General features: G+C 42.6%; 1 protein-coding gene across 13 annotated transcripts in view; it reads left to right on the top strand.

Moving 5' to 3' along the window:
- mark2a (MAP/microtubule affinity-regulating kinase 2a) overlaps positions 1–13,466 on the top strand; it is a 35,702-nt gene that overhangs the window by 8,557 nt on the left and 13,679 nt on the right. For 5 of the 13 annotated variants that reach the window (XM_058415892.1, XM_058415895.1, XM_058415894.1 and 2 more), the window contains exons 1-11: positions 3,790–3,945; positions 7,784–7,957; positions 8,717–8,770; positions 9,078–9,126; positions 9,294–9,359; positions 10,864–10,934; positions 11,091–11,147; positions 12,106–12,342; positions 12,435–12,554; positions 12,712–12,847; positions 13,126–13,238. In XM_058415892.1, the coding sequence (XP_058271875.1) occupies positions 3,820–3,945; positions 7,784–7,957; positions 8,717–8,770; positions 9,078–9,126; positions 9,294–9,359; positions 10,864–10,934; positions 11,091–11,147; positions 12,106–12,342; positions 12,435–12,554; positions 12,712–12,847; positions 13,126–13,238 (1,203 nt within the window). In that variant the 5' untranslated portion in view covers positions 3,790–3,819. Of the gene's footprint in view, positions 1–3,773; positions 3,946–7,783; positions 7,958–8,716; positions 8,771–9,077; positions 9,127–9,293; positions 9,360–10,863; positions 10,935–11,090; positions 11,148–12,105; positions 12,343–12,434; positions 12,555–12,711; positions 12,848–13,125; positions 13,239–13,466 lie in introns of those variants that run through there. The other 8 variants (XM_058415899.1, XM_058415896.1, XM_058415900.1 and 5 more) reach the window with 6 other exon arrangements.

The raw sequence follows: 13,466 nt of genomic DNA, 5'->3' as shown, positions 1-13,466 counted from the left end.
ATTATTTTTTTGTGTGAGCATCTTATGGATGTTGTGGAGCTGAAATGGAATTCCAGCAGGTTAAACTTTTGGCTGAAGTTCTTGTCGTTTGGTGTTTGGTGAAATGGGTGTGGCCCAGAGAAAACTGCTGTGCACTGAGCAGATGTTGGCGAACCACAGCAGATGTTGCAGAACCGCAGCGTTGCTCGCTCCTTTCATCTTGCCATTCCGTTGGTTCTTTGAAAATGCTGTCGGGGTTGTATCAGGATACGACCTTAAAGACCTAAAGGGAGTGCGGTCAAGCTGATCTCAGAGTTTATTCTTATTATGCGAAGTAACAGAGCTAAAGGGTGAGCTGGATAAAATCTTTCGCTGAGCGGAGCCGGCTATTGCTCAGATATTATACACTCGCCCACTGCTTGGGTTGATGGTGCCAGATGGGTCGGTTAGAGTATTCTAGGAACTGCCGAGTTTGTGGAATTTCCGTCTGCAGCCGTCTCTAGTGTTAAGCCGAATGGTGTGAAAAACAAAAACCATCCTGTCGATGAGAGGACAAACGAGGATGACCAGACGGTTCTGAGCAAAGCTGTGCTCACTTCTTAAAAATAATCAGTCTTTACGATGGTGGTGAGCTGAAAAGCATCTCGGTTTGTTCTACGTTGTGGTGGATTAAGCTCGAAGACCACATCAAGAGAAGATCCGCTTCTGCTAGCCAAAGGAACAAAGGGCTTTCAAAGTGGAAAAACATGGCTTGGTCTTTTTCAATTTTTTATTGGTTCAGATTCAGGACAGAGGACTTTTTATGCTTTCCAGACTGTGATAGCCCCGAAAAGGGATGCAGTAGGTCAGTGGTTAAGGTGCTGGAATACTGATCAGGAGGTCATGAGTTCGAATCCCAGCACCGCCAAACTGCCTCTAGTGGACCCAAAACATTTAAAAACAATTTTTTAATGCTAACATTATATGTATCTCTATACAGGTTTGAGGTGTGGTTTATTAATAAACGGGAGGTTGTAATAATCATCACATCACTGTTTAATAAGAGACATAAAACTCTTAGTGGTTTTCTGTTCCCGGAAGCTTGAGGTTGATGACTGTGGCTTTGATGAGCAGTTGACTGGTTTTCTGTACAAAAGTCAGCTCTAAGGGTTTTATCCCCTACAAAACACCACACTGTCTATAATGCGATAAATTACATCATAGTCTACTTTTTAGTTCAGACAGAAATGCTCCGCTTTTCAGAGAGTATAGGCATCTTTTCAGTACTTTTTTTCAGTACCAAATTAAAATGTATTTTTTCCCAACACTATCGAACTGTAACACAAATCATTTCCTCGTACCTTATGAACTGATTTGTGTATCATGAATAATGTCGTGTACACCGTCCTCAGCTATCATGTGTGGATATATTTTCTGTTTGATCTTCCTCAGTGGATTCCATGATCCTCTCACTGTTCTCGATAGCTTTCTGCACCTATTGCCAAATGTCTTTAACGTAAAACCAAGAAAGGTTCTCTGAGTATGGAAAGTAAAGAACATTCCCTCGGTACGGTATGTTCTTAACAGCCGTTTAAGTGATTACAGAACCAAGAAGTCTATCTCGGCGATCATGTAAACAGCTACAGGATCCTCTCAGAGGTGGAGGTGGATGTGTTTTTGTGTACCGACCTGTATGAAAGCCAATCAGTGGAAAAATCACCGTCCTCGAGTGTGATTACAGATATAAGGTTTCATTTGTATGCATGTCAGTGGGTGTTGCGTGAAGTTGTGTAGTGTCCTGGTTTCTGTTTAGCACTTTTTGCGAAAATATTGGCGCTTTTAAGCCACTGCATTGATGTAAACCTTCTAATTCTCGAACATCTCTCCAGAACTAAGCACTCAAAATGTCGAGTTAACACTGGCTATGAGGTGGGGATATACCTTTAATGGGATGCCACACTGATAGGCTCCAGCAGATCCCCATGACCCTGATTAGGAATAAAGCGGGTATAGAAAATGGATGGATGGATGGAATGCCACACTCTTGCACAACATACTGGAATGGTTTGGGAGGTGATAGGAAGTCAGAGGTGAACCCAGAGGAAGCCCACTCAGGCTTTGGTAGAACGTGCAGAGCTCCACACAGACAGGAACCCGAGCTCGGGAGCAAACTGGGAACCCAGGATCTGTGATGCTACCCATTATTGAGATTTTTTTTTTTTTGTCACAATCAATGAAAAGGGTTAAATATAGACCTCGCAGAACCTGATTTACAAAAATCTGGCTGGTTGTTCGTGCCAAGCAGGCTCTGCATGGTTACAGCACTTTACTTTCTTTATACTCTCCTTGGCCGGTTAAACTGGTGTGAAGCTCTCGCATGTTCACTCTCTGAGGCAGTTCCATTGTCTTTTTTCCCCAGCTGTCTTGGCATGTCCGAGCTTGTATGAAGTCGTCTTCTTGCACTTCTCTCTCTCTCTCCGCTCACCACCAGTCCTCCAGACAAACCCAGACACATCGCTTCCGGACTCGTACATGGCTTTTGGATTACGTTGCCTGTATCTGTTTCTCTGCCGCTAAAAGTCAACTTCCACAAATGACACAACTTCCTGTTGTTTGCGGAAGCTGTCCCTCAGTGACTGGACCCCCAGAGAGGCTAGCATGTGTGTCCTATTTTAGTCCGAACTCTCCTGGCCTCTGTAACTATCCTCTGAGTCATTCATCCACACTATCGGCATGTAGGCTTTTGCTTTAAACTGCAGTAGAGCAAGGTGAGGTGAAGTTTTGGTGATCAGAGCGGAAAAGAAAGAAGCGGTCAGACGGTGTCTGAGGCACACTTGCTCATGGAAGACATTACTATTATGAAATTGTGAAAATGTAATGAAATATTTTGAATAAAACAAACCAGTTTTAGAGTTTAAATAGCAGGGTTTATTGTGGGTTTATGAAGAGTCATGGTGTATGATGGGACAGTTAGCTCACTGTTGGAATTTCATAACACATCTTAAAACACACTTCCGCACATTTCTTTCTTTCTTTCTTTCTTTCTTTCTTTCTTTCTTTCTTTCTTTCTTTCTTTCTTTCTTTCTTTCTTTCTTTCTTTCTTTCTTTCTTTCTTTCTTTCTTTCTTTTCTTCTCACTTAATCACTGACTAACTGACTTACTTAATTACTGACTTACTTAATTACTGACTTACTGACTGACCGACTTAATTACTGACTTAATGACTTCCTTAATTACTGACTTTCTGACTGACTGACTTACTGAATTTTACTGGCTGACTTACTGGCTTGCTAACTTACTGACTTACTTATTTACTCACTTACTGACCTACTGACTGACTTACATACTGACTTACTGACTCATTCCGGGGATCCTCATCCCTTTTGTGCCTCGCTTCGACATCCCCTAAAATTTCTCAACCCTCCCCTCTAGACTCGCCCTACTATATACATACATACAACACCGAAGTCCATCTCTCTGAGTGGGGGATGCGGTCGCACTAAAAACCCTCAGGCTGCTGTAAACAGGTCACGTTGTTACTTCTGCTTCTCCTCACTGGTTTGTAGAGAGCGGCTTTAAAACACACAGAAGTTAGTCAGCTTTATAACAACAACAACAACATGATTGATCCTGACAGTGTAAAATAGTCATATTGCAAAGTAATGATCAGACAGGTTTTCCTGATCAAGCTTTCAATAATCATTGTATATTATAAAGTACGATTAAAAACATTTTCTTGTTACTAATTTTTAATCCAATGAAGCCAGCGCTGTTCAAACCGGCAGTGTGTTATTAGGTGTCTGTCTCTTTTGCCTTCAGTAATGCAGCTGTGGTGTGTTTTGCTCCCTGTTCTATAATTACATGTTCGCTCCGAGGGAGACGAGAGCAGTTTGTCCGGCGTCTGACGTTCGGTTTCGCATCTCTTCTGCCCGAGCACAGATGACCGAAGATTTACTGCTGTGTGAAAGACACTTCCTGTCCCTCTGGGTAATTCTGCTCCCCTCCTCCCTCTCGCGTAGTTAAAGAACGGTCAGTCGGAAGGTGCGGTGCCTGCGCCCTGCGGTCGCTCCTGACGTGTTTGCGACAACATTTAGACATCGGGCTATAATTTAGTCTAGCTTCAGAGCAAAGGAATCGTGAGGCTGCGGTGAAGGTCAGAGCTGTGTGAGAACTGCATTGCTGTCTCGCTGCAGCTTTTTCGGTGTGCTACGCGTTACACGCCACGCTGCAGCAGGAGAAGTGAAGTTCCTTTTCGAGTCCTGTGTTTGCGTGAGGGGAAAGATCGCAAAAAAGATTTATCGTCTCGTATAATGCTTCAGTGACTTATATTGAATTTTTGAACGGCTCCCTTGGCTCCTATGTGTGTTTAAAGCCTCAGCAGCTAGTTTGTGTTGTGTTATCTCTGTTCTTGTGTGTGTGTGTGTGTGTGTGTACGTACGTGCACACGATTTCAAAGTTTCAGTGTTGTGCAATAACTAACACTGTAAGACATTGCCTGCGTTTAGCACTCTTAAGATGTTGCCCTGCTGTGAACCTTGCAAGAGAGGGAAAAAAGAAAACCCTCTTCTCTTTGCCGTATGCTTGCTGCAAGCGGATAATTACAGCAATCTGAAGAACGGCCCACTGCACAGGCGAAACCCCATCATATTACAGAAGTAAACTGCGTGCAGCCTTTTTTGCAGTACAGGAACATGACTAAAATGATACTCTTGTTTTCAAGTCTATATACATAACTGAGCAAAATATTGTTTTCTCCCTAAAAGCAGATCCTAAATACATTCAATAGGCGATTAAAAGTCTAAATATACTTCTTCGTCAGGAAAAAAATATATATATTTCCGGCTGATTTTCTTCCAAATGACACGCTGCTTAAAACCAGAAATGAGGCAACATGGAGTTTTTAAGGCAAATGACTGTTATCATCAACTAGACTGCTACTCCCATAACATATAATCTGCAAACCTACGAAACATGCGTGTAAGTCCCGGGACATTTCAGCGTGGACGTATGGACTGGAGCAGAGTGCAGTGGATTAACGTAGTGCATTAATTAATACTTTTAATTAAACCAGGGTTCCCCAACCTTTTTTGTACCATATGACACAAATGGTTTGATACTCATTTTGACAGTTGTTTTTGGGTCATTTTTGCGTGGGTTAGCTTGCTGACTTACTAACGTATGGAAAAACCCGTGACTGAGTCAAATGTGGGAGTGTGGCGCGGTTGGAAGTGGCAATTTTGCAAAATAAAATGCATAGAATTTTAAGTTATATATATAAAATTATAAGTTTGTTGTTTTTTGTGGCTGGTTGTTAAGGTTGATTGGTAATTCTAAATTGCCCATAGGAGTGAGTGTGTGTGGTTGTCTGTCTATATGTGTGGCCCTGTGATGGACTGGTGACCTGTCCAGTGTGTACCCCTGCCTTTCACCCAGTGTGTGTTGGGATAGGCTCCAGCAGATCCCCGTGACCCTAATTAGGAATAAAGCGGGTATAGAAGATGGATGGATGTTTCTTTGCAGCCCGGTACTAAATGATCCACTGCCCGGTACTGGTCCGTGGCTCGGTAGTTGGAGACCCCTGATCTACACAATATTACACTGTCACTATATCCCGTGATGTTTACTCTGACCGTATCTTCACACCGTTTGCGTGAGCCTTTGCAAGAAAACACACGTCTTTTTCCTTTCAGTAAAATAGCACATGATCCGGTCAACATCTAAATCTAAAAGAACTCTCTGATAGTAACCGGCACTGACAGGAAGCCACGCCCCCTTCTTCTCCCCGTATTGTGGAATGGAAACAGTTTTCGAGGTCATAAATAAAATACGTATAAATATATCCATAGAAGCAAATCTAAGATTTTGAAAAGACTTATGATTTTAGACTTTTGATTTGTAAAAAATTATATAGAAATGATGCTAATAAGGGTTTGTTTTTCTTGATTTAACTCGACTGATCGCCGCTGCCACCGAGCAACTCCTGACCACACAGCTGATATTACAGTTAAACCCTGCTCATTTCTGTGTATTGCTTTGAAAAGGTTAAACCTGGTCAATGAAATCATTTAACAAGATTTTTCTTTGAAACGGTCAATCGTAAGCAGGGAAAAATGAGCCAGCAAACACTGGGCGGCTGTGATGTTTGGCTGATGTGTAGTGACTGCCTGAACGTTGTGTTCACATGATCACTTCTGCTGAATTTGCGCCTGTCTGTATTATTAAAAAAGTTTCCCAGGGTGGTTTCTGGGGGGGGTTTTTTGGTATTGAGTGTAGGCATTAGGGATGGCTGAGCATTTCATTGGAACAGATTTCTTGTTTTTGATCAGAACAATAGCACGTCTGTCCACATCGGTGCTCACCTCACCTGAAAGCAGAGGACTACAATCAGAACACTGTTTCCGTGAGCGCTAGAACCTGACTGAGATATCCTTTGGGTGATAAACTATAATAAATCAATGACAGATCAATGATCAAGAACGCATAATCCCTCTTTACATGTTACATAATAATAACGATCTATACAACATGTAAAGTTGATATAATGATTGTATTAATTAAATGGCAGTTTAATTTTATTATATTTATTATTATTTAATAATGTATTATTTAACAATTTATTATATTTAATTCTATTATTTTATTTAATTTTTTGTCACCTAAGGCCTGGATTCATATGGATATCTAAAGACTCTCTTAAAACACCTCTTAAAAGTCTTAAAAGACTCTCTTAAAAAGAGAGATATCTCTTAAAACACATCCACAGTGAGCTTTCTCCAACAGGGTTTTAAAGAATATTTAGCCGTGACCTAGTGAAGCAGTATGAGGATGTATTCACTGATAGAGACTTCTCAGAGTTGCTCTGGTTGAGGGCGTCTCCCGAATGCTATAAATATAAACGTCAGGAGCCACTTTACAAAAATCTGATTTAGTAAACTGATAAAACTACCAATAAAAATCCTAGCAAAGAATCATGAATTCTCCAGAACGATGCCATCAGAAACGAAGTATGAAGGTGTTAACATGTGCCATCTAAAAGCCTGTTAGCAAAAAGACCACTTCTGCATGCGAGACTTCTAGCTTTCTCTGCAGTCTGATGCATTTCAGCACTGTACTCGCGCACTGCCTAGTTTCACATCAAACTGAGTGACTGATGCTACAAATAGCCAGATGTGTTCACGTCATACTGTCTATCATATTTTAAAATGGAGCTCTAATCAATCAGCATAATCCAGTGAATAGATCTGATAGCTCTGATCATGTTGTGTCGAGAGTATCGTCTATAGCCAGGCTTTCGGGACTCCAGGACTTTCTGATTTCTCAGTAACGTAATGAGCTTTGTGGGTTTTGTGGTCTTATAAACTTTGAGAGAGAGAAAAAACAAAGGCTTTAGAGGAAACGAGTGTATGCATGCTGTAACATAAGTGATAAGAGGAACTTCCCTGATATAACTGTAAACAGTTAAAAATCACAATGTTCATTAATATAATAAAAATTCTTTTTTTCTGTTCCCTGTCTGGGTTTCTTTAGTTGCCCCTCTCTCTCTCTCTCTCTCTCTCTCTCTGTTCTCCATTTCCTCGCCACAGTCCTCTCTTTTCTTCCCCCCCCCTTCCTCTGAGGTGTCTCTCTGCATGATAGTGTAGTCAGACCGAGCCTGGTGACAGTCCAATAAGCATTACATAAGCTCTTTCAGGGATATTATTAACCACAAAGCTCTGTTCTCTGCAGCTTTCACCGATCCTGTCCACCGTCTGGTGGAAAATGAATCGGAACAGTATCAACCAGAAAGAACTTGGCAGGCTAAGGTCGTGTGCTGTTTGTTTTGCAGGCTCACTCCGACTCTAAGGCCGGCGGTCGCTCCAACATGCCGCACGGCCGCAACTCGCTGGCCACCGCAGCCGACGAGCAGCCTCACGTCGGCAAATACCGGCTGCTGAAGACCATCGGAAAGGGAAATTTCGCAAAGGTCAAACTGGCTCGGCATGTTCTCACGGGCAAAGAGGTGATCAAACTGCTTTCATTGATTTCTTCGAATGTTAAGATTGCGAGCAAATAGAGTCATGCTTGTTGTAATGCATTAATAATCTGACTTTTTAATATTTTGTACACTGTAGACAAAATCTTTTGTCATTTTTATTTACTGGTCCCTAAACAATCTCAGAGGCTGCCAGTTCCTCAGCCCTCCCACTATGCCTCTCCTGGCAGACGAATTTTTCTCTCTGCATGATAAAGTGGTTCGTTTAACACTTCACGGTTCACACTCTGCACATCGGTTTTAGATCCGCTGGCCGTCAACGTTAACGTGCGTCAGCATGACCGTATGGTGTCTCGGTGTCTGACCGTCCGTACTGACACAACACATAACCGCACAGGGCCTACGGAATGACCGAGTAGCAGAAAAAGAGAAACTCGTGTGTGTACTCATTGCTCGTGCACCACTCTGTAATCACCATGTGGTGCGCTGAATTGTTTCCTGATGATGTTAGATTGTGATCTCTGCTAGGACCGGTCGAGGCTGAAGTCAGCCGGCAGTTTAAGATCTTTACTCCGAGTCACGCTCTGTTTATTTGGCGGTCATGTCATCGGTTTCCTTGTGTACACGCATTTAATCTGGAGGACAATTTCCTCAAGGATGCCAAGCACCCTCCTTTCTTTTTCTTATTCTACTATGTTTGAATTATTTCTGTAACGACGTTTAAACGGAACACAATGTTAGAAATTCTTTGGATTGAAGAAATAACTTCTGACCCTCTGTGTTTAGGTGGCTGTCAAAATCATAGACAAGACCCAGCTCAACTCCTCCAGTCTCCAGAAGGTAAGACCGGCTTCAGGGTTTGAACTTCAGTGTTTTAATCACGCACCTTTTTATTCGCACTTCTGAAAACACGGGCGGATCTTGTTCGAGTACGTCCGTCGTTTAGCGGTGCACGCCTCGACTTCCTCACATTAAACCCCTCGCTCATTAGAGCTTCTCTCATTCATCCTGGAAATCGCTTCGATTTTGATTTCGCTCCAGGCCAAAGAGGCGAGCTAATTGCGGCAAATTAGGCTCAAATACTTCCTGAGTACAAATGTATGATGTATCTGCTCTACATCAAGCGTGAACTCTGTCTCGTTCGCAGCTCTTTCGGGAAGTGAGGATCATGAAGCTGTTGAATCACCCAAATATTGGTGAGCTTTACTTCCAAAGACAACTTGAATTTCTGGTTTGCTTACACACTGGGTTTCTGGCCTTCGTTAGTCAGTATTTCATGTCATAAAAAAACCTAGCACATATAACCTGTTTCTCTTAACCAGTCTTTGACTCTCTCTCTCTCTCTCTCTTTTTCCCCCCATAGTGAAATTGTTTGAGGTGATTGAAACCGAGAAGACACTTTATCTGGTTATGGAGTACGCCAGCGGAGGTTCGAGTTCCTTCATCTTTGGCTTTAACCCTTTCCAATCCATATAGAATTGTAGAATCATTTTTGCTGCTCTTTCATCATTTATGACTTCTAGAGAAATCTCATGGAGAAACGTTACACTGCTTTTAATATCCGAAAAACCTTCACAGAATCGCTTTTCATGTTTTGAGTTTAATGTATCAGGCATAACATTATGAGCAGTGCCAGGTGAAGTGAATAAGACTGATGATCTCCTCATCATGGCACCGGTTAGTGGGTGGGATATATTAGGCAGCAAGTGAACATTTTGTCCTCAAAGTTTGTGTGTTAGAAGCAGGAAAATGTAAGGATTTGAGCGAGTTTGACGAAGGGCCAAATGGATCAGAGCATCTCCAAAACTGCAGCTCTTGTGTGGTGTTCCCGGTCTTCAGTGGTCAGTATCTATCAGAAGTGGTCCAAGGAAGGAACAGTGGTGAACCGGTGACGGTCATGGGCGGTCGAGGCTCATTGATGCATGTGGGGAGTGAAGGCTGGCCCGTGTGATCCGATCCAACAGACGAGCTACTGTTGCTCAGATTGCTGAAGAAGTTAATGCTGGTTCTGATAGAAAGGTGTCAGAATACACAGTGCAGGACGGGTCAGGGCTGTTTAGGCAGCAAAAGGGGGACCAACACAATATTAGGCAGGTGGTCATAATCCCTGGTCGGTGTGTATGTATAGAGAGAGAGAGAGAGATAGAAAATGTATGGAATATAAAATGTGTGTATTCTGCATGAAGTAATGAAGTTAAGAGTTAACAGGCTTTTCAGAGATTTCTGAGCTTTACTAGGAAGTGATGTAATGTGTAACTTTAATACGACAGAAATGATGCACCGGATCATTTCCGATGCCATAGAAAGAACACGGCGGACATGGTGGCATTCGAGATTATTGTCCTCTTTTCCTTTTGCTGTGCGATTATAAAGTTTATAGTGAAAGCAGCTTTGTAAAGAAGCAGTGGCCATGATGGGAATTTCACTCACGATTCAAGACATACACAGAAATCACTCCTGCTTCCTCTATGCGGAAACGTTTCTGGTTTACCTTTTGGGCCGTGTCTGATGTGTAACGATCTTTTGTAATGTGTTGTTCATTAACCACAGATTGTAGGAGAAGGTCATTTAGTCAGTATTGCGTTTGAGCCGGTGGCGGTGTTTATTATAGCATTCTGTTCCTTAGAAAAAGCACCTTTTTCCCCCCGCACAGGAACTAAAATCAGCCTTGGAAAACACCAAAATGTTTTTGTTACTGAAAACACTCCTGCTGTAGAAACTGCACTTTAAAGTTTCTTTGTCTGTTACAATAACAGATGTGTTCTCTCTTTCCTGTTTTACGCAAATAGACCAGGTACGAGTTGATTGTTCCCACAACAGAAACTGAAGGTTTTTTTTTTACAGTGCTGTGAAAGTAGCTCCTTCAGATCTCGTCACTCAACCTCATCCACTTGTCTGCTCTCTCTTTCTGTCTTTGGCTCATCCTGATATAGGAGAGGTGTTTGATTACCTGGTCGCCCATGGCAGAATGAAAGAGAAAGAAGCCAGAGCCAAATTCAGACAGGTGAGTCTCTGTTTGCTGTGAACGCACTCAGAGCTCGTAAAAGTACCGGATATCTTACTTAAGCAAACATTAAAGTGGCTAAACCGAAAGATACTGATGCTAGCGCCTTTTGTGTCAACACTAGTGTGTCTTTGCTTTTGTTTTTTCCCCGAGCAGATTGTGTCAGCAGTGCAGTACTGTCACCAGAAGTGCATCGTTCACAGAGACCTTAAAGTAAGGCCGCTTCTCAGCTTTGTTCACTTTGATCAGATGTTTAAGGTGTGTCTCAATCAGTAACATGATCGGTATCTTGTGTATACGAGTTGTTGGTAAGAACCCTGGCTCACTACACACCAAGAGATTATAATCTGCTCATCGGTCACTGCAAAAACTCAAACATCTTTTTTTTTTTTTTTTTCCATTATTAAACACATAACAAACCGTATATAGAGAATATTTATTGTATATATAATGTGTTTATTGATTTACTGCTCAGGTGCTTCTGAAAGCTTTGACTTCATTTCCAATAAGGGAATATAGTTAGCATTGATGCTTCCTGGTGCATTGTGGGGTTTTTAGGCATGAACCTTTCAGCGTACTAAACAGATTTTGCCCTAGAGACAGCCCTTAAAATGGCCAACTCCCTGGTCAGTGCCTTGAACTGAGGAGCTGATTTGATTGAGATGCAACCTTAGACACAGCTACTTTAGTGAACTTTGCCTCAATTTGCACATTGGTTAGCATCTTAGCTTGCTTCTACTGCACATATTACACCTTATGTGAGAGGGAAATGTCCCGGTGTCTGTTCTGAACAGGCCTGTGCCCGATGACTGCTAACCAAGTTACCATGGTAACAGCAGCCACTGAGGGTATAAACGTGTTTACTGCCAGGAAATGTTCATTTATTGATTTCCTTCATGCATGTCATAACAAGACGCTTGCATTCCCACGCGTGAACCTTCGCCCAGTTTAACCGTTTACCTCAGGTTTAAGCACAGGTCTAGTTCTGAGAGTATATAAGAAAAAGCTCATGACTGCTCAGAAAGGAAAGATGAACGTTGGTCCAGTCTGGTCTTGTGCCATTCAGATTATATATGCACCAAAAAAAAAGGTGTAGAAACAAACCCAACGCAAGTAATGTGTGAGCTGTGTATTTTCTTTTTAAAACATTACTCCTTATTCTTCTGTCCAGGCTGAAAACCTGCTTCTGGACGCAGACATGAACATAAAGATCGCCGATTTTGGCTTCAGTAATGAGTTCACTCTGGGCAACAAGCTGGACACGTTTTGTGGCAGCCCACCGTACGCGGCTCCAGAGCTCTTCCAGGGAAAGAAGTACGATGGGCCGGAAGTGGACGTGTGGAGTTTGGGAGTCATCCTGTACACGCTGGTCAGCGGCTCGCTGCCTTTCGACGGACAGAACCTGAAGGTGAGCTTGAAGGTGGTTTGGGACATCCTGGGGAGCTGGGGAAAAAGGTTTCGAATGGCGATCTAAAATGGAGTTGCCACTCGGTTTTGCAGGAGCTGCGTGAACGTGTTTTAAGAGGAAAATACAGAATCCCGTTCTACATGTCCACCGACTGTGAGAACTTGCTGAAGAAATTTCTTATCCTCAACCCCACCAAGCGAGGAAGCCTTGAGGTTTGTAATGGTGCCTGGTGCCGTTGTTTGTGATCAAAAAATATTCCAGACTCCAGAATTCCACCTTTACTTCAGGCCTGGTGTCTGTTCCGGTCCCAGCTTTAATCTATACCTGTGTGCTCTCTTGCCTCTGTGTCTTTGTGCTTGTGTCCAGCAGCAGATCATGAAGGACCGATGGATGAATGTGGGCTATGAGGAGGAGGAGCTGATGCCTTACGTTGAGCCGCAGCCCGACTACAAGGACCCCAAGAGGACAGGTCAGCACCCCGGCAGTGCAGGGGGTTGGAAGAGAGGTGGGGCAGACGTCTGGTGTTAGTGGGCTGGGCAATTGTGGGAGGGGGTGGGGGTGGGGGTGGTGTGGGATGGGGTGGATCCTCAGAGGTGCAGATTTGCCATTGGTTGTGTGTGCTTATGTCCATTTAATCTCAGCTTTATCTTCTGTTGTATGGGTTATAGCGTTGACTTGCCAGTTTCAGTTTTGCTTTTCACTTTGTGTTTACGTTGTTCTTTCATGTAAATTTGTATCTATGTTATTGTAACCTTTTATTCATCCATCTTCACCCTCTACTAGATATCATGTTACAAATGGGATACGCTCAAGATGAAATACAGGACTCGCTTGTCAACCAGAAGTATGATGAAATCATGGCAACTTACCTATTACTGGACTATAGGAATTCAGAGGTAATGCAGACTTCCTGTTTGTATTTCGGATAATTTCGTAGTTTTTAGATGTAGAGAAACAGCATGCTTGCAATAGAAACTGGAGTGAGCGCGTATCTGGAGTTTTACGGTAACCACCAGACTCTTGGGAGGAAAGCTGGTACTTGTCTGTTTTAATTAAGATGGAGAGACTTTTAATTATTAATTGCTCTGCACTGTATTTTTCCTGGTATTGTAAACGAGAAAGGC

Source organism: Hemibagrus wyckioides, linkage group LG18 (assembly GCF_019097595.1).
Source record: "Hemibagrus wyckioides isolate EC202008001 linkage group LG18, SWU_Hwy_1.0, whole genome shotgun sequence".
Taxonomy (NCBI): Eukaryota; Metazoa; Chordata; class Actinopteri; order Siluriformes; family Bagridae; genus Hemibagrus; species Hemibagrus wyckioides.
The sequence above is the reverse complement of the archived record's forward strand: the minus strand, read 5'-3'. Positions and strand labels throughout refer to the sequence as shown.